The sequence below is a fragment of the Sander lucioperca genome, chromosome 15 (genome assembly GCF_008315115.2).
Source record: "Sander lucioperca isolate FBNREF2018 chromosome 15, SLUC_FBN_1.2, whole genome shotgun sequence".
Classification (NCBI taxonomy): domain Eukaryota; kingdom Metazoa; phylum Chordata; class Actinopteri; order Perciformes; family Percidae; genus Sander; species Sander lucioperca.
In genome coordinates this window covers 9050886-9078751 of record NC_050187.1, presented here as the reverse complement: position 1 = coordinate 9078751, position 27866 = coordinate 9050886, and the positions used below count along the sequence as shown (strand labels likewise).

Here is a 27866-nt window from a genome sequence, read left to right as displayed (position 1 = left end):
TCCTCTCATCTTCCCCCTGTCATGTCTTGCTGCCGCCCACCTTTCCTGCTCTTCTTGATATTTCCCTTTTCTGGCCTTAGACAGTCAGGGAGAGATAGTATTTCAACTCAGTGAGGAAAGGATAAACAGCAGCAGGTTGGCCCTGAGGCGAGGCACACCTCTTTACCCCTTCACACATCCCATCTCCTTATATACTTCTCTCCGCCTCTGCATTGAAGGCCTGGTGCTGTTTTAACACAACAACAATAGATATGTTGCGTAAGACCAAAAACAACCCATGCTCCACCAACAGCATGGCGCAGAAAATCGGTCGGATTTAGAGGTCGTTTTCACACCTATAACACTTCCTGGTCTCAGAAATAAAAGAGCAGCACATTTATAACATCTAGGGGTTTTCCCATTTTGCTTTAGTGTTTCTAATATTTTAGAAGAAGGCAATCCATCTGAGCAGCTGACAGACAGAGAGAGAGAGAGAGATGATGATGGTTGCTACACACGCAACGAGCGACATACGGTCATAATAGGTTATGTATTTGACAGTTATCGTCCCTGAAATCATATAAAAGTCCATACATGTTGTGCAAGGTTGAATTTGCAGGCTAGTAAATGTACGTTGCTTTGGTTCACTTTAGGGATGCACCGATCCGACTTTTTCAGTCCCGATACCGATGCCTGGGCTTTGTGTATTTGTCGATACCCGATACCGATCCGATACCGTTGTTGAATTAATAATAAACTGTATACCTTTTCCACCTTATACCTTCCTTCCACCATGTGGAAGAGACTAAAGGCACCAGACTTTCCTAACTAAACATTACTTTCCTAACTAAGACAAAATAACATAGATGTAATGTATTGAATTCTTATTTATTTGTCTTATTTATTTGTTATTTAAAAAACAATTGGTAAGTTAGGTTAACACAGGTAAGTTAGGTTAAGTTAGGTTGTAGAGTGGTTGTAGTGGGCGACTGAACGTAGCTCCGTTGTCAGCCTCCTTCGCTGTTTGAATAATGTTAGTAGGTTGGCGGACATATTTCAGCGAGGCAAGGCATCTTAAATCCAGTGTTTTAATCATTGCTCTGAACCCGTCTTTCTCAACGGTCTGTAGCGGGACCGTAGTTGGATTGCGTTCATAATGTTGCTCCGCTGCATGCTTGAAGTGACAAGTCTTTCACGTTAGCACTGTAACGTTAGCATGGTAACGTTAGCTAGTACAGCCGAGTAACGTTAGAGCGACGGGCAACAACAGTGGCTAAATGATGTCCGATTTTTTAGAAACAAAAAACCTTGCAACAACAGATGGCTCCTCTCTGGAGCATACGTTGTTCTGGTGTATCTCCGGTCTTTCTTCATCCTCTAACTTTCTTCTCTGTTCTTGAATGTGCAGTAGTGATTGGAGCATCTCCCAGCTTAGCAGACTGTTATGCTACCTGGCTAGCTAGCAGCTATAATGTTACCCAACATGCCATTCGGCGGTGTAGCTACATTTGTAAATATAAAATTATTAGTGTTAGAAACTGTTTAAGTCAAATTGGTATGTGCTATGGTGTTTTATCCTGTTAAAGGAAGTTAGTTGTGTGTTATTAATTGTTGTGTTATAAAGTTACTACCATGAATGAGAAGGGTACGCAGTTAACAGGGGTCCCAGTGCTGCTACGGAGGGAGAAAAAAAAAAAAAAAATGGATCGGTCCGTGGATCTGTAAGCGAACCGAGACCACCGTTTTCAAGCGGATTTCAGTTGTTTGGTCCACACCAGAGTTCAAATGAGCTTTCACACCGGCCCAAACCAATTGGACTATCTGATGCAACGCTCCTGGGTTTGCTTTAAACAGAAAAAACAGCTCAGGTGCGAAAGCAACCTGAGATTCTTATTTTTGGAAATTCTACATATAGAAGAAAGAAGCACAGGCTGAGGATGAGCCGTGACATTATCACAAATGCAAACTCCCTCTAGTGAACTGTGCAGGGGGAAAGTCCAGGTGCCGAGATGAGCCAACGCTATTACCTGCTGCCGCAATTATGAGCAGCTCTCCCACTGGCACTCTCGGGTCCACATACTTCCCAGTAAACACTGCCAGAATTCCTACATGCTGAACAATGTTAGAGCTAGCCAATCAGAGACAAGTTAAAATGTCTTGCGGTAGCCTGGATGTTGAGCAATCTCTCAAACAGCCCTAACCTGAGCATTTGTGATTACTATTCCCCTCTGGTATGCTGCTCTGGCCGCTCTCATCTCACCACCAGCAAGATGTATCGCATTTAATCACATCAGCATATTACAGCATGCTTGTTGAGAGAGAGAGAGATTAATGAATTCTGAGCATAACTCCTGAAGAAAGATTGCATTTAGCTGGGCTCATTAGTGTATAATTGACTGGTTGGATGGTACAGTGCATTGTGGGTGATGTCAAGAAGTTAATAGAAGCTAGGACTACTTCTTTTTTATTAGTATAAATATGTTATAATTAGAGCAGGATGTTGCATAAGTAACGATCATTTTTTACTAGCGATTTGCTGAATAATCGTTAGTGTCCAAAAATATTGAACAATGGCTGTCACAATTCCCTACATTTTTACGTTTTTCTTCATTCCTAAATCTGCACATTGCTTGTTTTGTTCAAAAAACCTAAATATATTCAATTTACAGTGATATGTAAAAGAAAAAAAGCAGCAACTCCTCACATTTAAGAAGCTGCTACCAGCTAATCCTTTGGCATTTTTGCTTTATACATTTGTAAATGATTAATACCTTATGAAGTTGTCAATTAATTTTCTGTTGAGTGACAAATAATTAATTTTAATAATTGTTTCAGCTATACTATTGCATTACTGCAAGTGTTAACAAGGCTACGAGTTTACAGCCGTGCTAGTAGCTCTGTGAGGCTGTGTGGCAGGTAATGTTTACCATGTTCAACATGCATGTCAGCATGCTAACCTTGTTAATTAGCACTAAACAAACACTAAAAGTACTAAACATTGCAAGTATTTGGCAATTAAACCAAAGTATTGGACAAAGTAAAAGTTTGACCTAATGATGATGCTAGTTGGAAAGTGAAAGTTTTTACAGTGCACCCCTAGGGGGACATGAATATCTTTACCAAACTTCATGGCAATCCATCCGAAAGTTGTTAGCTGCTAGCGTGGCTAAAAAGTGTTTTAATCAAGCAAATGGTCCCCTTGGCTAAGCTGTTAAGTGTATTTTTGTTAAAAGCTCATCCAATTCACCAGCTCAGAATGAGAATTGTTCACACTTGTCACGAACAATTTTTTTAGCCAACATTTGATTTTCTCACTTTTGTGTAAATTGTATCGAGTCAGATCGTAGCACCACTAGAAACTGTGCGAGGCTCTTGCTACTTGTATGACAGGAGCTCAAAATTAATTTGATTGAACATGTGGTGGGCAAGTGCAATCCAACTGTGTCCTGGCTCCGTTTCCTCGCTGCAGATATTTGCTCACCGGTGATGGATTTGCTCAAAGCCTTTTACATCCAGCAGTTTTCATTGGAAGCTAGGCGGCACAACTGCAGACAAATAGCATCTCTGCTCCTGTGATGTTGTGGAGCTCTGCACTCATCCATCGCCAACCAGTGGCAGCGTGGCCGCACCCTGCGCAACCTTAAGAAAATAAACATCTTTTTTTGGATACAGTTACACACAATTTTATCCACCTGTGTTTTCTTTGCAGATAAGGTTTTGCAAACTTGTGGTGTGGTTAGTACTTGTCCTATCACTGTTAATTTTCAACGCTATAAGTGGGAGTAATGATGAGAAGCACATGATGTTTGCGTGATGTTTCACCCGCCCACCTGATGTTTTTTTTTTTGTACATTTTGATCAGTTAGTGGGTGGAACATTGTCAACTGAAGTCAAATTGCCCAGTTTTTCTCACTTGCCAGTTAGAAAGATCAGTGTACCTACGTTATCTTAAATTAGTAATTACCTGCTAATCATGTAGTACAATTTGCACTCTGCCACAGCCCACTACATCTCACCCCTTTTTTTCGTATTTGTTTTTTCTTGGTGTTGTAATCTGTGTTATCACGCTGTGCCCGATCACAATCCAGAGAGCGAGAAAAAAAGAGCGAGAGCAACTTCAGGGAACCGTAGCCCACCGCCAATTCATGCCCCATTAAAAAAAAAATCTATTCACACATACCAGACACCTCGGTGCGCACGCGCACAGTTGCAGATTCCATCTACCATCAGCACCACCATGTCAGACGACACTGTCAGATGACCTTTATGCACGCTGATCCTTCATATAAAAAGGTATTTATGTCGCTCGGTGGTGTTTGACAGAGTACCAGCAGGATTAAAGCAGCCTTGCGGTGAAAAGACTTTGATCAGCTCTCTCCTCCTCCTCTCCGAACCCTCAGCGTCATGCTGACTTACAGATCCCGAAGCTGAAACCGCTCTTTGTTTCCCCTCCACCTGCCCACTGGGCCGAGTCGGCATACTCATTAGTGGGTGAAGGAATAAGGTGGAGCAGCTTATCTCCGCTGAGGTTGACTAATGAGAAGTCTCGCTAAAGAAGGTTGAGTGTTGGTGGTTTTTCAGTCCTTTCGGTTGCTCATTGTCAGTGACCCAGAGAAAAGGTGGTGTAACTGAAAGGTGCTGCCCAATTTCTCTCCGAGCCTCCCACCTACGCAAAACTTCTCTATATGGATAGAACCGTTTAACCGCTAGCCGACAATACGAATTTTGACAGATTAATACGATCTGTTTTTTTTTTTTTTATGTGATTATAAATGTTAGTCTATACCATGTATTTTTATAACTGCTAGTTAACTTGCTTTGCGTTTAAAGCTCTCTGCTGCACGGCGCCCACAGCAGAGAGCAACGTGACACATGCCACTATATCGATGAGGACTGGCGGGTTAAATCGGCCGTCCTACACACAGAGTGCCGGGCAGACACACAGCTGACCACCTCGCAGGTGGATGCTGTGGAGACGGGCTCAGACACACGCTCCGCAGACAGCTGCAGACTTTTGTTGGTCGCACGGACAGTTAACAAGGATCCTATCGGTTAGAAACAAAAATCTAAATTAGCATCCCTGCTTCCCTACTTGACTTCTATACTGTAGTCAGTCAGGACTGGGCAACATAAAACGGTGCCTTTTTCTATTATTGTGACTCTTTGAGTTAATCTTACACTTTCAGACCATCACTGCATGAAGTGGGCATGCTCACAGGTTTTCGGTTTTGGAAGGTTACAAAAATCGTCAGACGTAGCCTCCCCAATTCTTACGTGGGAAAGAAGTGGGGGTAAGGGGTTTCAGACACTGTTCAACCATCCAACAAGCACTTTGGTTGAAGCATACTGACGCCTTTAATCTTAGTTTCTCACACTTGTAAATGTATTAATGTGTGTTCAAGCCAAGCTTATGCTTCTCAGAGCAGAGCTCATTATTTTCTGTTTGTATAAAAAAAAAATCTGTTTATTTTGAAAATATTTAAAAAATGGATAGAGATTTTAAAAACGCTATTTTTTATTTACTCATTCATTTGTATTATCTCCTGTTTTCTTAGAGAATTTTGTCAGCTGTGCTCTTAAAAAGAGGATCTTGTCTACTCTAATCATGGTGGTCATTGCCTTCTTGCAGCAGAAAACATAACGCAACGTTTTAGGTGCGGGGGACATCAAATCTGTGAAAATCAGTTAAAACACAGCTGTACACAGGAAAACCCTGTCAATCATCTATGACAAAACACATCCCCTCCACCCTGAGTTTGAGTTGCTCCCCTCAGGGCGACGCAAAGAAAAAAAGATCTACAAGGGTTCTTTTATCCCAATTGCAATTAGTACAATTGAGTGTGGTTTCTGTTGCGTGTCAGCTGCGTGGCGGCTGCGTGAATTTTTATGTCTTTACACACCAGAAATGTGTCTGACGCGGCACTGCTGCTGCTAGCCTTGTCTGTATGTTTCCCATTGATTTACTCAAGCAGTAGCATACTTCATGTTAAACATAAATATATACTGATTTGATTACAGCAAAGACAACATCGGCAGTATTGACGGCAAAATAGGCTACAGAATATTTTGTTCTGTATTGACAGGTGCAATATTTGAATTTTTTTTAATTTATTTTTTTTATTGCATTTATATCTGCATTTATGTCAAAACCTAGAGACTTTCAAACATCAATATGTCATTTATTAATATGTATTTGTGTCAAAATGACACAAACATCTTTTCCTATTCTGTTTTGCCTGGAAACGCTTCCAACACGCTTGTGTGTCGCGTGAAAAATAGGCGTCGGTTCTATTTCTAGCATGCACACGTTTTCGGCGCAGCTCGAGCCACGTCTGAGACATGCGTGTCACGCAGGCAGTGTGTAAGCTCTAACCTGTTAACATGGGAGCCGAAATAAAAACGGACACGCCACGCAGCCAGTGTGTAGCCGGCCTTAATGTGGTCAACAAACTACACTAAACTTAAATATGAGAGTGTATGCTGTACACCATGGGTATGAATGCAATGACTGTTAATGTGACGTTTTCATCTTGTGGACAGGTTTTGTGTTTATATTTTCCTTGGTGAGACCAAATACAATTTTCCTGCCTCTGCTGGACAACAAAGTTTATTCTATTCTATTTTGTCTCTGTGAAAATCTGTAAAAACTTGAAACAATGAGCCAAGCAGTGTAACCTGTAGACACCTAATACACAACTGATCAACATAATACTGTCTCTCCACAGGTATGCCATCATGTGCGGGATTATGGCAGAATATGACACAGTGCAGAACAAGATAAAGAACGGGTACATCTTTAAGGTGAGTTGTTGTCTAAAACGGCCCGTATGTTCTGTCTGGCACGGTTCTGAAACGAGTTGTGACTACTTAATGAAACTCTTGCACTATTATGTGTATGAATTGTTTATATACATGTCGAACATTTGCTTCTCCCACGTACTCGGAGTAGAGGGGAATGACTACTCGTTATCACTTAAGCCAGTAAGCCACTCCTACAGCCATTCGGTTGCATAAGATCAGGGAGTGTGGAACAACTGCACGTAGCATTTTATCTTCTGTCAGCAGCTTCTCCCAAAACACTTGGGTACCTGCAAAACTCGTGACAGGTGAAAGAGAAAGGCATAGAGCGCTGGAGCCGGAGAGGGAAGATATGAAGGAAAAAAACCACAACAACCTGAATCCGAGAGAGGGAGAATGGGAAAAGAACGAGGGAGGGAGGGAGGGTGTGACAGCCAGGAGTGTGTGGTCGCTCGGCGAGATTGCGTGTGTGAGAGGTGTTTTTGAAATACTTGTGGGTTGGTGAAGCAGGACAGATCAGGTCAGAACAGAAGGCAGTGGAAATAGCAGCCGTGTCATGAATCAACAGTGTAAATCTTCTGTCTGTCTGTCTGTGTGTCTGCCTCCCCTCCCAGGATCATCTAGATAAAGCCATTGAACTGAAGCCACAAGACCCCATGTCCTACTACCTGATGGGCCGCTGGTGCTATGCTGTATGTGACCCTCCCGACACACTGCGCACAGCACATATATCTCTCCCATCTCTCCCCACATACACACACAGTGATTTATGGAGGCTGACATGTCTGCGTGGCCTCCCTCCTCCCTTTTGCTAACCCACCCACGGCTTCCCCTCATTCATTCCCACTGTTTAGGTTTCCCTGAGGTTTGTTTTTCTTTGACAACCATTTCTTGTCTGTCAATCATTCTATCACTACCAATTTTTTTGAAAATGAATTGTGATGACTAATTATTGTCATTACATATAAATGTTTCCAGCAGTTTATTGCTGCAAAGATTAATCGATTAAGTTGTCAACTATTGAATCAGTCGCCAACTATTTTGATAATCAGTTTGAGTCGATTTTTTTTATGAAAAAAAAGGAAAAAAATCTTTGATTTCAGCTTCTTAAATGTGAAAATGTTCTAGTTTCTTCTCTCCTCTGTGACAGTAAACTGAATATCTTTTGAGTTGTTTACCATTTTCTGACATTTTATAGTCCAAACAATTAATCGAGAAAATAATCAACAGATAAAACGACAATGAAAATAATCGTTAGTTGCAGCCCAGTACACTGTCGGTACCAGAGAAGGAGTGAGGGACTGTGCACATGTAGTGGAGCAGTAACACCTGATATCTTCAGGGATTGAGTTTTAAGGGCTGTCTGTGGTGCGCTCATGTTCAACAAAGATCTAGTGTTTTTATTCAGCCAGCGGTTCTGTTTGAAAGCTCCTGGGATGATGCCAAAGCAACGCTACACCTGCAATTAGACTTTAGTCTGATGAATGGTGAAAAGGAAGGAACATTACATGTTTGAACCAGGCTTCTCCTGGTCATTATCATCTTCTGCCGAAAAAAAAAAAAGTGTCAGTAGAACAGTATCAGTGGACTGGGTACCTGTGGCCGTGGAAATACTGGGACAGTCGCTGTCACTGGCCTGGAATAGTTAAGAAAAAAATTATATGTAACTAAACTGATACATACTCAAATGTATCCGATAGAATACCCACATAATTCATTAACTTTGTTTCTGTAAAGTGTTTTTATGCAATTTCTTTTACTGTTGGTTGCTTGACTGTAATTACGTTTAACAGACAAAAAGGAAAAACCTCCACATTACATCAATATCTCAATAGACAGCAGCAATATGGCTAAGCAAGATCTGATGAGAAATTTGAATTAGGTTAAACATAGCTGTTAACAAATGTGGCCTTGACCAACTGCCATGCTTTGCTTGTTTTCAAGCCATGATGTCTCTGTCTTTCTCATGGGCGGGCCAAGCAGAGAAAGGGGAGGTAACCTTCCTCCTTATGACGTCATAAAGGGAAGATTCCAGATCGGCCCATCTGAGCTTTCATTTTCTCAAAGGCAGAGCAGGATACCCAGAGCTTGGTTTACATCTATCGCCATTTCTAGCCACTAGGAGACCATAGGCAGGCTAGGGGAACTCACATTGATATTAAAAAACTTCATAAAGTGAAAATGTCATGCCATGGGACCTTTAAAGAGTTATTGAACTTCCCCTGGAAATCTTCCAGTGGCTTTACTTGTCACCTCGCTCAAGGATGACCGTGACAACCCCTGTTGGGTGTGGTTACAGGTGAACTACATCCACACTACTACTTTGTTACGCCTCGCTTCCAGACTACTCCTGTGTTTTTGGGCCCCCGGTTTGGTTTGGGGACCCTGGGGTTGCTTTGTAGTCTGGACGGGCAGAAACGATTAGGTAGCTTACATACCTTTCTGTAACAGTTCCACCTCGTCCTCGCTCCAAAATAATAAATTCCTGCTCCCATTGTTGTTCTTTCTCCAAAGTATTTTCTGTATTTTCAACTTAGATCATTACATTACATTACTTATCATACATTCATGATTAGAGTAAAGTCAGACAATCTGCTTCCTGTTTACACTGGCACGCGCTAGGCCAGTGCGTGTGAATGGTCATATCATATGCATTGTCAGACGTATTAATATGGACAGATATTAACAGACATTAGTTCTGATACGGAGCTAAAACACTAGTGTGGACGGAGATCGTTTTTGTTTCAAAACAATGTAGCCTCAAACTATTGCGAAGAATTGTCTTTTGACTTGAGGTGTTGGATTATTTTACAGGTGGCTCAGTTGTCATGGATTGAGAGGAAAGTTGCTGCAACATTATTTGGAGAGCCTCCAAGTGCCACAGTTGAAGATGCACTGAACAACTTTCTTAAGGTACAGTGACTCATCCTGCAATCATTCTCCTCTTCGACTTTGTAAGGTGAGAGTACGCTAGAGCGAACTAGTGTGTGTAGCATGCGCACAGCAAGTGTTCACAACTGTTTCACTCCACATAATAAAACATGGTGTGAAAAGCCTGCTATCACAGAGAGGGGTGAGATGCAACGACTTATACAAATGGTGTTAGCGGATTACACACGGATTCAAAGGTAATCACGGTGTTGCTGTCTTTTTTTTTTGTTTTACCTCGACACACCTGGACAAACATTGCATAAAGTGGGCGCGACTTTTGGTTTCAGAAAGTTCCAAAAAATGTCGGACGTAGCTGCCCAGTTCCGATGTTGGGAAGATGTGGGGGGAGGGGAGTTCAGATGCTGTTAGACAACCCAAACAGCACAGTGCTTGAAGCATACTTGCGCTTTTAGGAATTCTTCCACTCAGTCTGTGGGCCAGGTAGTTAACCAGAAAATAATTACACAAAAATAGGGACTGATTACAATTTGTTATTGATTATTGTTTTTATTTCCATATGGTTTCATTAATTGCATCTTCTCCCCTGAGCTGCCCTGATTAATGACACGTCACATATGGTGTCCTGTTTGTTTAGCGTTCATTTGCAACTTGCCTCCAGGTCGCTCCTGTACCCAGTTTTCAAAAAAACAAACGCTCTGTATTTAATATGGCTTCATCTGTGTTCCCACATTTCAAAGGCTTATATAGTAGAGAAATGAATTTATCTTCTTGCCAATATTCCTGTTCAGGCCTCTTCCTCCTCATGTCTTGTGTATCTCACACATCAATTTGATTTATGTGTTCCCTGTTCAAACATGCCACCCGTGACCTGGACGAGAGCCTCCAGTGAGGCTGTCGAGCTTTAACAAATAGATTCTGCCCGGTTACGGAGGTCCCCGGCCTCTAACCTGTGGTTATCTGTACCTGATTTACAGTCACAGAGCTGTTTGGATTGTAGGAGCTGCAGGGGAAAGAGAGGCAAGGCAATGAGTCAAGCCAAATGTTGTTCTAGGCCTTTATAATGGTACAGGAAGAACTGTTGACCTGCTTGGGTGAAGATCATTTACATCTTCATCTAATCTAGTCCAGTTAAATCTAGTTGCTCTCATTGTGGCATTGCTGTCCCTGTTGAAATAAATGTTGAATCGTGGATTGATTTGTGACACCCCTAGCAATATATAAAATTGTGATATAAGCTTGAGTGATATAAGCCCTTTTCACACAGCCTGTTCAAGGCGGGAATGCATTATTCTGCCTCGCTGTACTGTATAAAAGTTACGGACACAGAATGGGGAAACCGAGTAGGCCGGCAGCGGAGGTAGTAACAGAGCCGATGTCTGTGTAAAAAGGGACAGCCGACATGGCGGGACCACACACACACACACACACACACACACACACACACACACTAGACGCCGACGCTAGTGTGTTACACGTCTCGCTTCTTTTCTTTTCGCAATGCCGGCATGCTATCTAAAATCACGGATAAAGACTAGGTTTAGTGTAAATAAGCAAAGCCAGAGTAATGGCTGGTCTTCTTCACGGCAGTATTGCGGAATCTCTGTGTAAAAGAGGCTGTATTGGTATATGTATTATAAAAAGAGATGAATTTTCTTTAAAAGCTAAAAGAAAACTCTTTTTTTTTTATCAGGTTGAGGAGATCCAGCCAGGATATTCCAAACCTAACTATGTGTTTCTAGCTAAGGTCAGTACCAGAAACTTTCATTGCCGTTGTTTGTTTTGGGACAACACTGTGCTCTGTTCTGTGGGATCCTACTGAGACTAAACAAGGCACTGAGGGGGTTTTGTTTCTTCTCTCTGACAGTGCTACAGAGACCTGGGGCAGAGGGACAAGGCTAGGAAGATGTGCCAAGCTGCTTCTTCAATGAATACTTTGTCCAAAGAGGTAGACCTCATCCCTATACTATCGCAGTACTGTGTTTACATCCATCTCAAAGGATTATTCAATCCGCAAGATCCAATTTTATTTAATTGTTTTGAAGATTTTTGTTTATTTGTTTTTTTCTCAGGATGAAGAGGCACAAAAGGAGCTGGACTTACTCTGCCCAGCGCTTGGAGTGTGACTGTGTGTGTGTGTGGGGGTGGGCTTGTTTAACTATATTCGTGGGGTCCAAAAACCGGGAGTCCAGTATACTTGTGGGGTCCCGACAGCTTTGTGGGTCCAAAATGCTGGACCCCACAACTTTAAAGGTCTGTTTGAGGGTTAAGACTTGGTTTTAGGATTAGGGTTAGAATTAGGTTATGGTTAGGGTGAGGGTAAGGGTTAAGGTTAGGCATTTAGATGTGATGGTTAAGGTTAGGGTAAGGGGCTAGGGAATGCATTATGTCAATGACGGGTCCCCACAAAGATAGTGCCACAAACCTGTGTGTACAATGTGTATTGAGAGGCCATCATGTTAATTCACTCTGTGAGTGGAGGGATGAGTGCTGTGGTATTATATCATCATTGGGAGCAATGGGCTGCCACAGTCCGAACCGTACTGTAGTTTTAAATCCGATTCATATTCTAATTATAATAAATGTTCTTATTTCACAAATTATTTGTATTAGTTTCCTTTTAATTTTGGGAAAACAATTTGTTAACACCTGGTTGTTCCAAATCGGTGAGACAATTAGTTTTTTGTTGAATTCTTACTGAAATTGGATTAATCATAAGTTCAGTTCAGCGTGATCGTTGGTGTATATTTACGTATTCCCAGTCAGTCTGTGTTCGGCAGTGAGTAGCAGACATTCTCTCAGAGGTCCGATGGCTCTGATAGGGAAAGTTACTCCAGTGTGTCTCAAGGATACTAAGTTTCCTCGACAACAAAGACCTGTCGCTTTTTAGGAAAGTGACCCCACAGTACTACCTGTTCCATCCTGTTTTTTTTTTATTTATTTTTTTTATTTTTTTTTTGTTGTGTCTCCTACCACACATTCAAGTTGCAATAACAAAAGCCCATCAGACAATGGCGCTCCCAAACAAAGATGTCTGAATGCTGTGACCCATGGGCGACCTCTCGGCCCCTTCACTCAGACGGCCCCCAGTGCTCGCCGGCTGCATCTACTCCACATGCAGTTATTTGATCATGCAGTTAACACACACTGGTGATTATGTTCTTTATGTTGTTGACTTTGGCATCCATCCATTAGACATTCATTATTCAGTTTGCTCCTGCTGCTCAACTCCTGTGACAGTAACGTGTAACTGCAGGTAATTGAATGATCCAACATGCAATCTCAGAAAGCCCTGGGTGCTGACGTTTTTAATGTTTTTCCTGGACCCTCTGGATCTGTCAACAACCCTCACTGAATCGTTTTACTCTGAAGTCTCCGTCGGACTTTTCATAGAGAATGTATCAGAGTTGAAGTGAGTGACACTGGATATTTGATATTCATAATTGGAGAGTTTAGACCAGATGTCCTCGGAAGGGTTCGGCAAAGAGCCCATGAATGAAACTGAAAGTCAAAGTTTCATTACAGAACTTTATTCATGAGTCATATTAATGGGTTATATTAGGGATCCATACAGGTGTTTTTGAGCAAAATTCCTTTTTAACTCAGGAAGGTTTCTCTTCCTAGGGGGGGGGCTTCCTGAATCCTTTAAGTTTCCACTTGTTCCTTTTTGAACATTTACATGGAGCTCTGACTGCCTTACATTTTATTGATCTTATATTGTTTTTATTGAGACATATTTTCTTATGAACCTTTCCACTGCCAGAGAAAGAGCAGCATCCCAATCACCACCACTCGAGCTCGGTATGAAAAGTAAAAAAAAAAAAAAAAAGTTTATAGAAGGTTCCTATTACATACAGCACTAGAGCTGCAACGATTAAACGTTTAATCGGTTAGTTGTCAACTCTTAAATTAATCGCCAACTATTTTGATAATCGATTAGTCGGTTTGAGTAATTTTTTAAGACAAAAGTCAACATTCTCTGATCCCAGCCTCTTAAATGTGAATATTTTCTAGTTTCTTTACTCGTCTGTGACAGTAAACTGAATATCTTTGAGTTGTGGACAAAACGAGACATTTGAGGACGTCATCTTGGGCTTTTGGGAAACACTGATCCACATTTTTCACCGTTTTCTGACATTTTATAGACCAAACAACTAATCGATTAATCGAGAAAAAAATCAACAGATTAATCGACTATGAAAATAATCGTTATTTGCAGCCCTATACAGCACCTTATTATCCCGCTTAAGGTTTAACTTAAGTTTTGCTGAGGTCTCAATTAATGTAAAAAAACAAAACAAAAAACACCCCTGTTAAGTCCACGGCAGCCACAATTTGTCACCCGCAAAGTGACAAAAGGTGATAGGCTCAAAAAAATAAATAACATTTAGGTTGTTTTAAATTAAACATGTAAATTGAGTCATTGACAGAGAACGCGGAGGGCAAGTTGTGGGTTTTTGTCATCTGTGTTTCTCTCTGTAACAGAAATGTTGGACCAATGGCTCTGTAGTCAAACTATAGTGAACATAGCAGAGGATGCAGACCCGTTGCTTTGGCGTGATGTGATGGCATATACTGTACGGTTGCATTCCAGGTCATAATATTTAAATGTGTCATTTTATTACTGTCTCTTACACTAATTATTTTACACTTGGTAATTTAATAAGTGTGATGCAATTTTAAATGTGCATATTGTATGAAGGAAGCCATGAGGCTTTAGTTTTGTTTACTCTTGAGATTTGTTCTGGCAGAGCCTAAGGATTCAGAGTGATTCGTTCCAATATATTTAATGTTATTGAGGCTGATGGAAATTGTAAACATTACAAAAAGAAATGTTTTTATTTGTCACTTTACAGATTGTTCTACCAGCACTACGAATGTATTTTCTTTTCTTTAAATGCCAAAGCTAGTACAATATTCTTCAAATCTCATACACTACATAGATATCGTACTGTACAGTGTCAGAGATAGTGTGCACTGAATGATTAATGGTGCTGGAGTATATAATTAAATCTGTGATCCGAGGTGTCAGTTTGTTGTCCTGCTTTTTTGTGTGCTCGTTAGTTTTATTGCAGTTTATGAGGAATACCCTCTCGCAGTAGGTTTTGTAATCTCTTCTAACATAATTAAAAGGTGCAGAGATTTTTTGTTATTTATTTTTTTGGCATGAACTGCCTTGATCTTAATACAAAAACAAGTACAAATGTAACAAGCAGGCTCCTGCATGACTATCAATGATTGTGGAGTTTTCAGGCATCCCTTCTCTTTTCCCCAGGCAGCACATTTTGTGCCAGGGCAATTGGGAATTTGTTACTGGATCAGATTCAGGCCACCAGTCTAGTCATGTTTCAGCCTTTTTTTTTTTTTTTTTTTTTCCCATGGTAGAACCACTCCAAATGAGCACAGGTGTTTGTTTATACAGTCTTTGCTTGACTGATTTTTATAGCCTCCTGTGCACTTCATTTGAAAGCATCAACTGAAACAGCTGCATAATGAACTGAGATCTGTTTCTTTCTTAAAAATGAAGGCGTGTAAGTATGTATCTGTGTGTGAATGCATCTAATCTCAATGTCTGTACGTTCTGGCCTAAAAGACTGGACCCATGTTGCATTAGAATTCAGAGGCTGCAGATTTTTTTCTTCTCATTATTTCAAAAGAGCAGGTGAAAATCATGTCCATTTTACTTCCCATGGAGTTTCCTGGAATTTCTCTGTGTCACTCCTGGACTTGCAGTGCAAACACTTAATGCACTTCCAACCAGGGCTGGATTGAAGGATTAGTTTGACATTTCGGGAAATTTGCTTATTTGCTTTCTGGCCAAGCGTTAGGCGAGAATACAGTCTTACCACTCTCATATGTGTCCGTTAACCTAAAGCTACAGCTAGCCTGGCTCTGTCCAAATGTAAAAAAATAAATAAAATAATCTGTCAACCAGCACCTATAAAGCTCACTAATTAACACATTATATGTTTGTTTAATTTCTTCTCAAACCATAAATAGTGTGAAAACGAAACGTGTTGTTTTATTGAGTATAAATAAGGTTAAATGAAAATTGTAGGTAATGTGCAAGATTAGTTCTGGGCCTTGTAATCTGGCGAATTGTAATGTTTACACGGTTTTCGTATGGATTAAACAAACATGTTAAATAGATTAAATCTAACTCTCCACCAGGAAGTAAATAAAGCATATTACCTGGAAAAAACATAGACAGTATATAAGAGTGGACCAACAGATCCCGTTGCTCTGGACGGAGACTGGCCCGCCTTCCTGAAAAGCCCAGTCTGCTCTGATTGGTCAGCTGGCCCACTCTCTTGTGATTGGTCAACCATATTCAAACAAAAGACTGGGCAGGCTGTGCATGTTCAGGCAGCACCTATAGGCAGCAAATATGAAAAACTATGCTAGCATTCTCAATTAGTGATGTCACAAATTGAGAAATTAGAACAGGAATGTGGCCCAGGTGTTTTTAGGCAGTTGAGAAAAAGTGCTGTCTGTGGGAGAGAAAGCTCCATTTGGAGTGAAATGTGTTTTTTTATACTTAATACATCTATTACATACACACAAAAAACTGCATAACACACTAAAAGATGGGGAAAATACAAAAAAGCATTATAGGTGCTCAAGGCCACATGCCTTCTGACCCACCAGTCTCTCCCGCTTGCTCCCCTAATATTTGATAGTATTAGTAATTAGTTTGTGGATCAATACGATTAATCTAGGTGTATATGTGCCATGTAAACACAATATAAACTGAAATAATAAAGGCCTTAAAACTAGATTTTAACTTTAACAAGAAGAGGCCTGAAGCTTATTATGTAATAATGCAGATGTCACCTTTACCTCCTTTTATTTCAGTTTGTATAGTGCTTTAGTGGTGCATACATATAGGATTCCCACAAAAAGAAACATGCTATTAATTAAATTACCACATAACTAATTGCAACGCAGTGAACCTGGAGCCTTTGGGGCCCCGGAGGCTCTGGGGCCATATAGGACAGTTGCCTGCTTATGCATTGATGACTCCGATGTAATGTACAGATCTCTGGTCATGTTTTGATCTTCATTCTTTCATCGTCTGCTCTGATCTTGACCTGTCGACAGGGTTGTCAAGAGCAGTGGTTTTCAAAGTGGGGTCTGGGGACCCCCAGGGGTCCTTGAGGGGGTTCCAGGGGGTCCCCAGCAAAAAGAGGAATCATTTATTTTCACTATAAATCCATCCAGGTAACACAATGACAAAATATATGAATATTTTGGTCATGGGTTTCATACACTTTCTGTAATAAAACATCTAAAAGCAAAAGTCCCGTCAGATGGGGGACCCTGGGACGCAATCTTATCAAATGGGGGTCTAATTTGTGTCAGTTGAAGGGTCCCTGACGTGAAAAGGTTTGGGAACCACTTGTCTAGACTCCAGCTGCTGCTTCGGATTCAGCTAAGATGGTGTTGACTCCGGCCCTGCGCTGACATTTCAGCACTATCGTTCCTTCATTCCTGAGCTCCTATCAGTCGCTCCCAACAGCCAGGGACCTCTCTGAGCTCTCTGATTGTCTGTACAATCTTGCTAACATTCATTCAGATCTCCATTCACAATCCAAGCTCAGCTATGTCGAAATTATACAACTCCCAGTCAACAGCAGAAGGATCTTGTTGTGCTGCATGTTTTGTCCCCGACCTGTGCAGGATACAAGCTTAAATAAAGACATTCACGTTAATCTTGTTGAGACAGTCTTGACAGGTGTAAGCTGTAATGACATAGGATGTGTCTTTGCATTACTTGGTGTGATATTTCATCTTTCTCAGCAGGCTTATTCCACCACAGCCCTTCTTAATGAAAGGCACCTGCTTTACCGTGCAAGACGTGACATTTCTCCTGTCATGGTTTTAATCAGCACATATCTCAGATAGCTACTCTTTGTGCCATATTTTAGGAATATTTGCTTCCTCCTGTTGTTTCCTGTAATGCAAGAAGGGAAACGCAACAAAAACAATAACCCATGAAGGCTGATATTATCTGCTATTATAACTCACGTCATTATTTCACTAGTTTGGATCAACAGAAGTACATTACAAGTATTGTATGTGGTGTTTTCTTTTGTGGGGTGCAAATGTTCCACCAAAACAAGTTCCTTCCCGAGACTATTTTGCAGAGCCATCGTCGCTGCGTCGAGAGCTTAGCGCCGCCCAAGACGATTGTGATTGGTTTAAAGAAATGCAAACAACCCAGAGAGTTTTTTTTTCTGTAGCCAGACCTTACTCCACAGCGCTGTGGAGACAGGTCTGGCAATGCAAGACTATTATCCCACTAGTCTATATCCACAGCATTCCACTTCCGGGATAGTTCACGTGACGCCAGAAATTCCGTCCGGATGTCCCTCTTTTCGGCCAGATGTCCATTACCTTCTGCTTTCTTTGTGTTGTAATTCCAAACTCCGGTGGATTTGTGAGGACTATGGTTAACTGCTCCTCAGATCTCTGCAGGGTAAATCCAGACAGCAACGTACACGTTCCACCAAAACAAGTTCCTTCCCGAGGCTATTTTGCAGAGGCACCGTTGCTCCATCCGGAGCTTAGCGCCACCCAAGACGATTGTGACTGGTTTAAAGAAATGCCAATAAACCAGAGCACATTTTTCTCCCATCTCGGAATGCTGTGTGGACTAGCCAGACCCTCCTGCGCTGCGCTGTGGAGGAAGGTCAATCCCACTGATTCAGGCATCTTACCCATGATGGCATTGTCTCTGGAGCTCATTTGTGTTTGACGACCTATCAGCTCAGTGTGACTGCTTATTTCAGCAGAAAGGTGCAAAAAGCGAACTTTGTGTTTTCCTTCCAATTCATAAAGATTATGCTTGGCACGTTGCCACACATGACCTCACTGGCACTACTTAGTCTTCAGATTCAATTTTGTGCTTGTAGCATGAAGAGAGCCATACTGTATCAGTTATCATCTAGTGTAGTTTTATCTGAATTTGTCACGCACTCTGAAAAGTATGTCTGGCCGGTTGGCTGCAAGTCTCTCGCTGATCAAGTACAGGATGTTCTGACAAAGTGAGATAAGACGCTGTGCAGGGAAAGGGATCTCCCAAACACTTCCCTTTGGTTCCCACCTGACCTGGCAACATGCCTTTCAGAGCGTCACAGTAATGAGAATGTTCTGTTATTCAGCATCAAGTGCGGAGCAAGGTTTTAATAGTTTTGAAATTTCAATTACTTTTGATTTTATTTATTTTTGACTTTTGGATTTCATTTTAGTTTTAATTAGTTTTCAGAGTGTGTTTTCTAGTTTCAGTTTAGTTTCAGTTTCTTTATATATTTAACTTTAGTGTGTTTTTGTCCAGGCCAGATATAATGTCTCAGAAATATGTAGCTATATAAACATACAAAATACATGGTTGGAAAATAGCCATGTTTAAAGGTGCAATATGTAATACTGACTGCAAGTTTTTATAATAGTTACTGCAGTACAAATTCAAAATACTGGAGAGAGTCGTCTCCCCCGCCCCCTCCTTCCCAGAATCGAAGTTCACGGAGGTTGCCAGGCTGATACCGGAGTATCCACAACAATGTTGCTAGACGCTTATCTCACAGCCAGACATTACTCCACAGCACAGCAGAGTAGCTAACGTTAGATGCTGGCTATATTGACAGTCATAAAAGCCTGTGCTCACGCGGAGCTCTGTACCCAACTGACAGGCACACTTCTTCGGCTTAGAATTACAGTAGGAACCGCTAAAAACACAACAACTTCGGAGTCTTCTCCACCCGACGGCCACACCCTTCCTCGGCTTAGAATTATGATTACTGGCTGTATCTCAATTGTTTTTGCGAGTAACCAACTCAGGTACTCTAGCTATATAATTCAATGTGAGTACACAAATGTTGAAATGACATAAAATGCCCGTCCCTTGTAGCCATGATAAATTAGCCTGAAGCTAATGCTTACCTGTTCAGAAGGAAATTAGCCAACTCAACATCCTTTTGGGCTCTAAGCTGTCTCCGTTGATCCTGTTCATTTGTTTGCTGCTTTCATGGCTGTACTAACGTTACAGCTGTAGCGTGCTGGGTTTACGTTTTTACAGGTATATCTGGCAACCCGGCCTGGCTGACAAACTGTAAAGTTGATACCAACACACAGGCCAAAACACAAACAGAAATTCTGTCACGGAACGGAAATAAAATACTGGCATTAGCATTGTTGTCAGAAAAGATAGTATTTCAACTTAGCATGTTTCCTTAATAGATGATGACGCATTGGGGTCATTTTTGGATTTATTACAGTAAATATATTACATATTGGACCTTTAATGTTTAATCTTCATGTTACTTTAGTGTCCGATGTGAAGCAATTGCGGCACAACGCCGTATCATGTCAAGTCTGATCAATTTCTGAGGTTTAATGTCACGAGAGTGGACGGAAAGTCTTTTTTCACAAGTGAAATAGTATAGCTAAGAAACTAAAACTGGAATGATTTGCGTTCATTTTTTACTTTTATTTGTATTAGTTTTCTAACCTGGGAATAAAGTTTCAGTTTAGTTTTAGTTTTTATATAGTTTCAGTTTAAAGTGGCTATATGTAACTTTCAGTTTGTGTTGATTCTACTGGACGCTTTGGAGAAAAGTGGTTGTGTTTTTACTACTTTGGATGTCTCGTGAGCAAACCGGGTATCACTGTCACTCTGTTACGAGCCAAAGCATTAAGAGATTGTTGTAGCAACCAACGTAGTAATTAATTAATATAGCGCATTTCATGAAACCCACGACGCTTTACACAAGTACAGGGGCACAAGGGAAAGAAAACAGTAGGCCAACACGAACACAGACTTAAAGGAATAAATCGTCTGCACTTAATGGAAGGAGGACATAATTTAATGTAGGCTACTGACGTACAACCACATTGCGCATTGTGAAGTTATTTTATGTATGAATTAAACATATTACATACCTGAGGGCCAATTCGGGGACGTTTTTGAATCATTTACAATCCCGTTATTGTCTCCATCTGTTGATAGCCCGATCGAGTGTAACTCACGTTATCGTTGTCTTTCATTTTCACTTTTAGCTTTAAGTTCTTCATTTAATTTCCTTCTTTTCTGTGATGGTCCTGTCCCAGTATCAGCCATAACTACAGCAGATAACTTCTAAAATAACATTAAAATACAATTAGGCCTATATAAAGACATCTCCTGCTAACTTTTACCTGGCTCCGCTGGTATACTCTAACACAGGCTTTCAGGTGTTACAAAGAAATCTGTGAACCGTCACAATGTGTTACTGTAGCACCATCTACCTGCCGTAAATCATTCCATGACTGCACGGTAAAAATCGGACCCGGGCAGAGGCTTTACTAAAAACTATATAAAAATTAAGTGTTTTTCACTGTTAGTCTCGTTTGCTGTTACATGTCATTTAAGATCATTGTATGAAAAATGACAGAAACATTAAAAAGTTACATATAGTCACTTTAAGTTTTTGTTTATTATACTCACCCTGGTGCGGAGGCACATTGGTGTCAAATCTTTTGAACACTACCTTTTTGAAATTGTAATTGTGTCAATTTCATGCTAAAATGGGTCCATCATATCATCTCTAACCTGTCGACAGACAACTGCATCAGTGAAAAACAAAAGAACAGTTTAGTAGTAAAGTACAAATAGTGAAGTGTCTGTTTATTACCATTCAGAACAACATGCAGGCGAGCAGGTTGAGATTAACATCACAGCTGAAGTTACAGTATGTGTAGCCAAAATGTCTGTCGGTGCACACAGCTAATTTGTACATAAAAAGCACATGAGGTGAAGATACTGCAACATTTTGGATTTCAGGTATTTCTTGACCCTGTTAGGAACAGATCAACTTTAAGCAACTGGAAGTTTTATTTCATTTTAAACTGTTTAACACACAGACTTTTATTTCCTTCTGCTGCAGTGTACACCACAGTACTGCATGTAATACATGATATACAGTATTTGCTACCCTTCCACAATATGCTATGTAGTTTCAACAGTGGTTTCACTCCTCTGCTATTTCCACTTCAACTTCGACGAAATCTGTATGTGGAAAGTAATATTTGACTTTGGTGTTCTGAGGAAAAGGGAACATGGGCTTATGCAATGCTTTTCTGCTCTTACCAACTGAACTATGGCATCAGTGGTGCAATTTAACAAAGATTATGTGTTTACTTCTAGAGCAGTCAAACTCAAGGCCCGTGGGCCGAATCCGGCCCCTTTGCAGATTTAGATCTGGCTCGTTTATCATGTTAGGTTCACAATAGATTTTGGCCCGTCTAGTTGTTCCCCAAACCAAAAACATGGGAAAATTGTTTTTCAAACTGCAATTAGGTGACTTGCCGACTGTGAGACTCAGAAATTCCCCCAGAAGCAAAGAGTTTTCATATTCAGGCTGGGAAAGGGGTTGCTGTAAAAAATGTAATCATTGTTTTGCATGATTTGCTAAATTCTATGATGGCTAAAGAACTTTTTTGAGGACTTTTGTAGGGCTTTATATCGACAAAAATGCGACAAAAAGCGTCAAAAATGTCGGAAAAAGAGAAGAAAAAAATAATTTTTAAAGTGACAAAAATCATCTGAGAAATTCGGTAAAAATGACAAAAAAAGCTACAAAAATGTAGAAAAAAAGTGACATGCAGTAATAAAGTAGTAGTAATTTTTACTTTTTCAACGAAAAAAAAGCATGTCAATAAACTTTACATGTCTGACCCTTGATGTGATTCTCATTTTCCAGTGTGGCCCTTAGTGAAATAGAGTTTGATACCCCTGTTGTAGAGGATCATCGTAGACTGTCATATTGTTTTGGATTTAGAAAACTGTACGCCAGGGTTGTCTCCAGAATTCAATCTTTTATCATTTTTAATGATCTGCAAAGAGTTATTGGTGCTTTTATCACTTCTGGTCTGGAATGCTGTGTTTACACGCCTTGGCCAAAACATGATTACATGGCTTCAGGGTGTCCAAAACGCAGCCGCCGGACTTTTAATCAAATCATGTAAGTATGATAATATCTCTCCTATTTTAGCTTCCCTTCACTAGCTGCCTGTCTATTTTAGAATTGATTTAAAAAAAAGGTTAGTTTTGACTTTTAAGGCACTGCATGGTAATGGCACCGAGCTACCTGGCTGTGTGTCTCAATTCAAATACTTCCGTGAGTACACTTACATGTACCCACTTGAGTACTGTGTACATTTCGACATGCAGGGTCGTGTTGTCTCAAATCACGCACGGCCGTTAAGCACTGCCTGGAAATAACTCTTCTTCTCATTCATTTTTAATGGTAAATTGTAGCCGGGCGGCGGTTTGCTGCCACCTATTGTCGCCCGCCAAAAAACATATTGGCTTGTTTTATCACTATCTGACTACAGTGTAGTGGTACTTATTGAAGAAATAAAAACATGTATAAATGACATTTGTATTTGGTTTTCGTCGTCCAAATCGCAACCGCTGCAGCTTCCTCACTCACCATTTTAAAAACACATTGGTGGTCCCGTAGTTTGAGCTCCGTTAGTCTATATCGACGACGTTTCATTTCCGGGATTGTTCTGGTGCCGCCGGAAATTCTGCCGGATGTCCCTCATTTCGGCCGGATGTTCGTTACCTTGTGCTTTCTTTTGTTGCCGTTCTAAACTCCGGTAGATATATAGGTAGAGGACTATGGTTAACTGCTCCTCAGATCTCTGCAGGGTAAATCCAGACAGCTAGCTAGGCTATCTGTCCAATCTGAGTTTTCTGTTGCACGACTAAAACAACCTTTGAAACGTACATGTTCCACCAAAACAAGTTCCTTTCCGAGGCTATTTTGCAGCGGCACCATGGCTCCGTCCGGCTTTTAGCGCCGCCCAAGACGATTGTGATTGGTTTAAAGAAATGGCAATAAACCAGAGCACCTTTTTCTCCCATCCTGGAATGCTGTGTGGACTAGCCAGACCCTCCTCCGCAGCGCTGTGGAGGAAGGTCTGGCAAAGCGAGACTACTGCTCCGTAGCAAAAAAGGCAATCGTGAAGAGTAATGTCCAGCGTTCCACACTCAATGTTTTGACAGTTTTGAGTGCAGCATCCGTGAGTAAGTGTAAGTATAAGTACAGAAGTGCGCTGTTTGAGACACAGCAGGGCGCCGGGCTGTGTGCTGTGAGGGCCCCAACCCTTTGGATTATCTTACTTTAGGAACTCTTTCACCGTTTGGCTTTTTCTTAATTATTATATATTAAGATTATTAAGATGAATAAAAGTTACATTTTGGTATTGTTTTATGATCACAATATTTGTATGATCATATTATTTATATGTACTGTAATTTAAGAATTGTTTTTCTTTCTATAGAAATCAGGGCTATAATCAGGGCGTCATCGAGCTTGATTTCATTAGCCCTGTCTGAATAAATAAAGGTTATTATAATAATAGTTATTATTATTTTATCTGTCCTTTTGAGTCCTCTTATCCATTATTTTTATCTTTAATTTTAGCTGTTTCATTTTGTTATTTCTATTTGTTGACTATGAATTTGTATTAAATTGTTCTCCTACTTTCTTTTATTTCTCCATGTTTGTGAAGCACTTTGTGACGGTAGTTTTGAATGGTGCTATATAAATTAAATTATCATTATTATTATTATTATGATTATTATTGTTGTCTCACTGGGCGCCATCGATGGATATATTGTGATTTACTTAAAAATAATGAATACCAGTCAGGTCTGTTACTTGCTTAAAGTCGGCTGTTATTTCAAAAAAGGAATCTGACTAACAAAATTCCGAAACACTTCATCAGGAAGACAACAAATGCTCAAATACAAGACGTTTCAGTCACTACATTAGTCTCTCATGCTGAGGCAGCAGTTAGATTAGTCTACAAATTAAATACAATAACCCCCCCCCCGGGTGTACCAACCCTAATGTTGACAGCATGAATATTTCTGTAAATAAAACAACATGAATAGGAAACAAACTGGTTCATCTTGAGCTTGGGAATAAAATGACGGGGTTAAGAGCTTTTCCATCGAGCAGCATTCTACAACATTCACACTTTAAACAAAAACCTTTGTGAGTAACAAAAAAAGAGAAATAAATGACTCAATAACACAGATCTAAAATTAGTCTTTTTATACATGCATTGGACAGCAGTCCACAGACACCAGCAGGTCTGTTGGGTGGACCCTGACACTACTTTGCCTTGTCCGTTCAAACAGCATCCACAGTAGACTTCACAATATATTAGATGACTTTCAAAAAGCCAAATAGTTCAAATAATGTAACATTTCATGGGGCCTTATTCCTGAGTGACCACACTTTGACATTGGCACTATATAAATATATATATATATATATATATATATATATATATATATGAACTACACACTTTGACATTGACACTATATATATATTTATATAAACTACACGTTAGTCCTGAACATTTTATTTTAGTAGACATTGAGGCTAAAGGGCTGATGCACTCCATGAGCTTATTCGTCTGTTCACGCAGAATCACTGTGCCATTACTTTTGTCACATTGATAACAATTTCCAGTTTTGAGTGCTTACCTTCAAAAATCACATGTATGTTTCAAGAAGCTTTGCCATTGCATTAAATATGTTTTGGAACCCTTATTAGCAAGAAAGAATTGAGAATGGCAGCCACATTAAAGGGATTCCTGAAAAGCTGACATTTCATGAAGCATTCGTACATACAATTAATTAGTAATTCGTATGTATTCCAGATATTTATTACTGTATCCACCACATTGACTGCTGCTGTATAGGACCATTCTGGTCTACATAGGGAGGAAGTTAGGGGGGGCTTTCAACCTGGAGAGTGGTGTTCGTATCCCAGGGGAAACCACAGGGGAAATGCGTGTTCCTGTCCCGGGAGTGTTTTAATCCAAACAACAATCTTTTTTCTAAACTTAACTGCTGTCGCCGCATTACGCTCACTTTTTGTCGGCTAAACGGCTGCAACGGCCTGTGAAACGACCGACCCCTCACGTTGCCCTGTGGCCGGCTCGCAGTCAACTTTTGTCGGCCAAATTTTAACTGTAAAGACCACTAAACTTAACTGTAGTGTGACCGGTCGCGGCGTGACCGGCCGTGGGGTCACCGTAATTTCGGAGGACATCATACAAATCGGTGTGCATAAATTTCTGTACAATATCCTATGAACCCATTAATGAGAATGCGTTGGACATTTTAGAGATACAATGTACAAGCAAAACTATTAATAGAAAGCATGAAGGCACTCTGACGGCGATGTTAGCTTGCTGGTTTCTACTTTTCAATTAGTTCTCGCAGCAATAGCATTCACACCCAAATGAGTGTGTTACAGCAGCTATCAGGCTTGTTGCCTTCATTGAGGTCCTCCACCTTGATGAATCAAAAGAAGGTGCTCATTGCTGGTATGTCCAATTGTGTTTGACGTTGTAAAAAAACCACATTGATCCAAGGTAACCTGTGAAAACAGATGCCACACCTGTTCCCTCCTGGCACTTTTATGCTTAAAAATGAGTCAGTACACAGCAGACTCAAACAGAATCTGCAGATTTTTTTTTTACAGTTTTCAGCAGTGATCCAGAAATAAAAATTAAAAACCTGCAGAATTTAGCAGTGTTTTTCTGCTTGGGGTGGCGATGTGTTACCATTCTGAGTTTTATTTAAATTTTTTAAAAGAAGATTAAGATTTCAGCTTATAAATATAGTTTTCAGCCCACAAATATATAGTTCAGAAGCCTTTTTGTGTTTCAGCCTTATTTGTTTAGCTTATTACAGTTTTGTATTTAATTTTTCTGTTCATGAGTCTGATGAGGGCTCGCATTTGACGTCCTCTGCGCCGGCCGGCCTGGTCTCCGCATCCAGCAGCCTCACATCTTCGCGCAGAGTCACAGCTATGGAGAAGGGGTGCGGTTTCAGAGTCAGACCGTAGTTGTAGTCCAGTGTGACGGGCCTGGCTGGGTCGGCGGTGATGTGGCACTGGTGGCTGATCATCGCCGTGAAGAGGAAGAGCTGCACCTTGGACAGCTGCTCGCCGATGCACCGCCGCTTGCCCAGGGAGAAGATGAGCACGTTGGTGGTCAGGTCCTTGTTCAGCGCTCCATTCTGGTCTAGGAAACGCTGCGGGTCAAAGCTCTCGGGGTGGGACCAGATGGTGGGGTCGTGGTTGATGGACCACTGGTTGATGAAGATGACTGTGTTCTTTGGTACACTGTAGCCCATGATGGAGGTATCGGTGGTGGTGGAGTGGGGGATGGTGAGCGGTATAAAGCTGGAGAAGCGCAACACCTCGTAGATGAAGGACATGATGTAAGGCAGCTGCAGCTGGTCCTCGATGGAGGGCAGCCGGCTGCGGCCCACCACCTTGTCCACCTCCTGCTGGAGACGCACCTGCACCTCAGGATACCTACATTCACAGGGGAGACATCACAGGTTTTAGATGACAACTAGGGCTGGGTGCCGAATGCAATACTTTTTAGTATTTACCGACCGAATTGCCTCCTTAGTATCAAGTATCGAAAAATGCCTCGTCATTCAATACCCAATTTCAATACCTAAGGAGTAAATCTCATCAGTGTCAGTGAGCCAATAAGCATGCAGCACACTTCTACCAAGATCTAATGATGCTGGTAATTGGCTGTCTAACATTACACGTCATAGAGACGCAGGAAAAAGTCTATGTTAGGAACAGAGACGGGGCTCACGTGGTAGGAGCTGAAAAATACATTTTAGATTTTTGTCGTAATGTTGTAATTAGTTTTTGTTAAAATTAAGAAAATAAAGTATCGTTCAGGAACCCGTATCAAAGTCACAGTATTGGTATCGGTACCGAAAACTATACCCAGTCCTAGTGACAACCACCACTCATTTGTTTTTCACTTTATTTAAAGGCTGATCCCCACGAACTGCGCTCAGTCTCTGATGAGTCTCTGCACCGTCAGTGCAGCCAGGGAATGACTGTAACAGCACTGTAGCAGCACTTTCTACCTATATCTATAGTAAAGTTGTGACATCACAACTGTACGGAAGTCCTGGTTCTTTTAGAGGCAGTTTCTGAATACGGGCTGTGTGCATTTCTCTGGTTTGTCTATTCAATGTCAGAAAATGGTGAAAATGTCAATCAGTGTTTCCCCAAGCCCAGGACAACGTTCTTAAATGTCTTGCTTTGTCCACAACTCAAAGATATTCAGTTTATTGTCACAGAGGAGTGAAGAAA

The 27866-nt window shown here is 40.9% G+C and overlaps 2 protein-coding genes across 5 annotated transcripts in view; one reads left to right on the top strand and one right to left on the bottom strand.

Annotated features, from left to right (window-relative positions):
- The window catches only part of LOC116047867 (regulator of microtubule dynamics protein 2), a 62108-nt gene that overhangs the window by 28361 nt on the left and 5881 nt on the right, over positions 1-27866 (top strand). For 3 of the 4 annotated variants that reach the window (XM_031296887.2, XM_031296886.2, XM_031296889.2), the window contains exons 6-11: positions 6705-6780; positions 7392-7469; positions 9592-9690; positions 11360-11413; positions 11534-11614; positions 11739-11807. In XM_031296887.2, the coding sequence (XP_031152747.1) occupies positions 6705-6780; positions 7392-7469; positions 9592-9690; positions 11360-11413; positions 11534-11614; positions 11739-11792 (442 nt within the window). In that variant the 3' untranslated portion in view covers positions 11793-11807. The remainder of the gene's footprint in view (positions 1-6704; positions 6781-7391; positions 7470-9591; positions 9691-11359; positions 11414-11533; positions 11615-11738; positions 11808-27866) is intronic. The other variant, XM_035992170.1, reaches the window with a different exon arrangement.
- The window catches only part of LOC116047866 (cytochrome P450 1B1), a 4000-nt gene continuing 2336 nt past the window's right edge, over positions 26203-27866 (bottom strand). Inside the window, exon 3 of the mRNA XM_031296885.2 lies at positions 26203-27056. Coding sequence (XP_031152745.1) covers positions 26450-27056 — 607 coding nt within the window. The 3' untranslated portion in view covers positions 26203-26449. The remainder of the gene's footprint in view (positions 27057-27866) is intronic.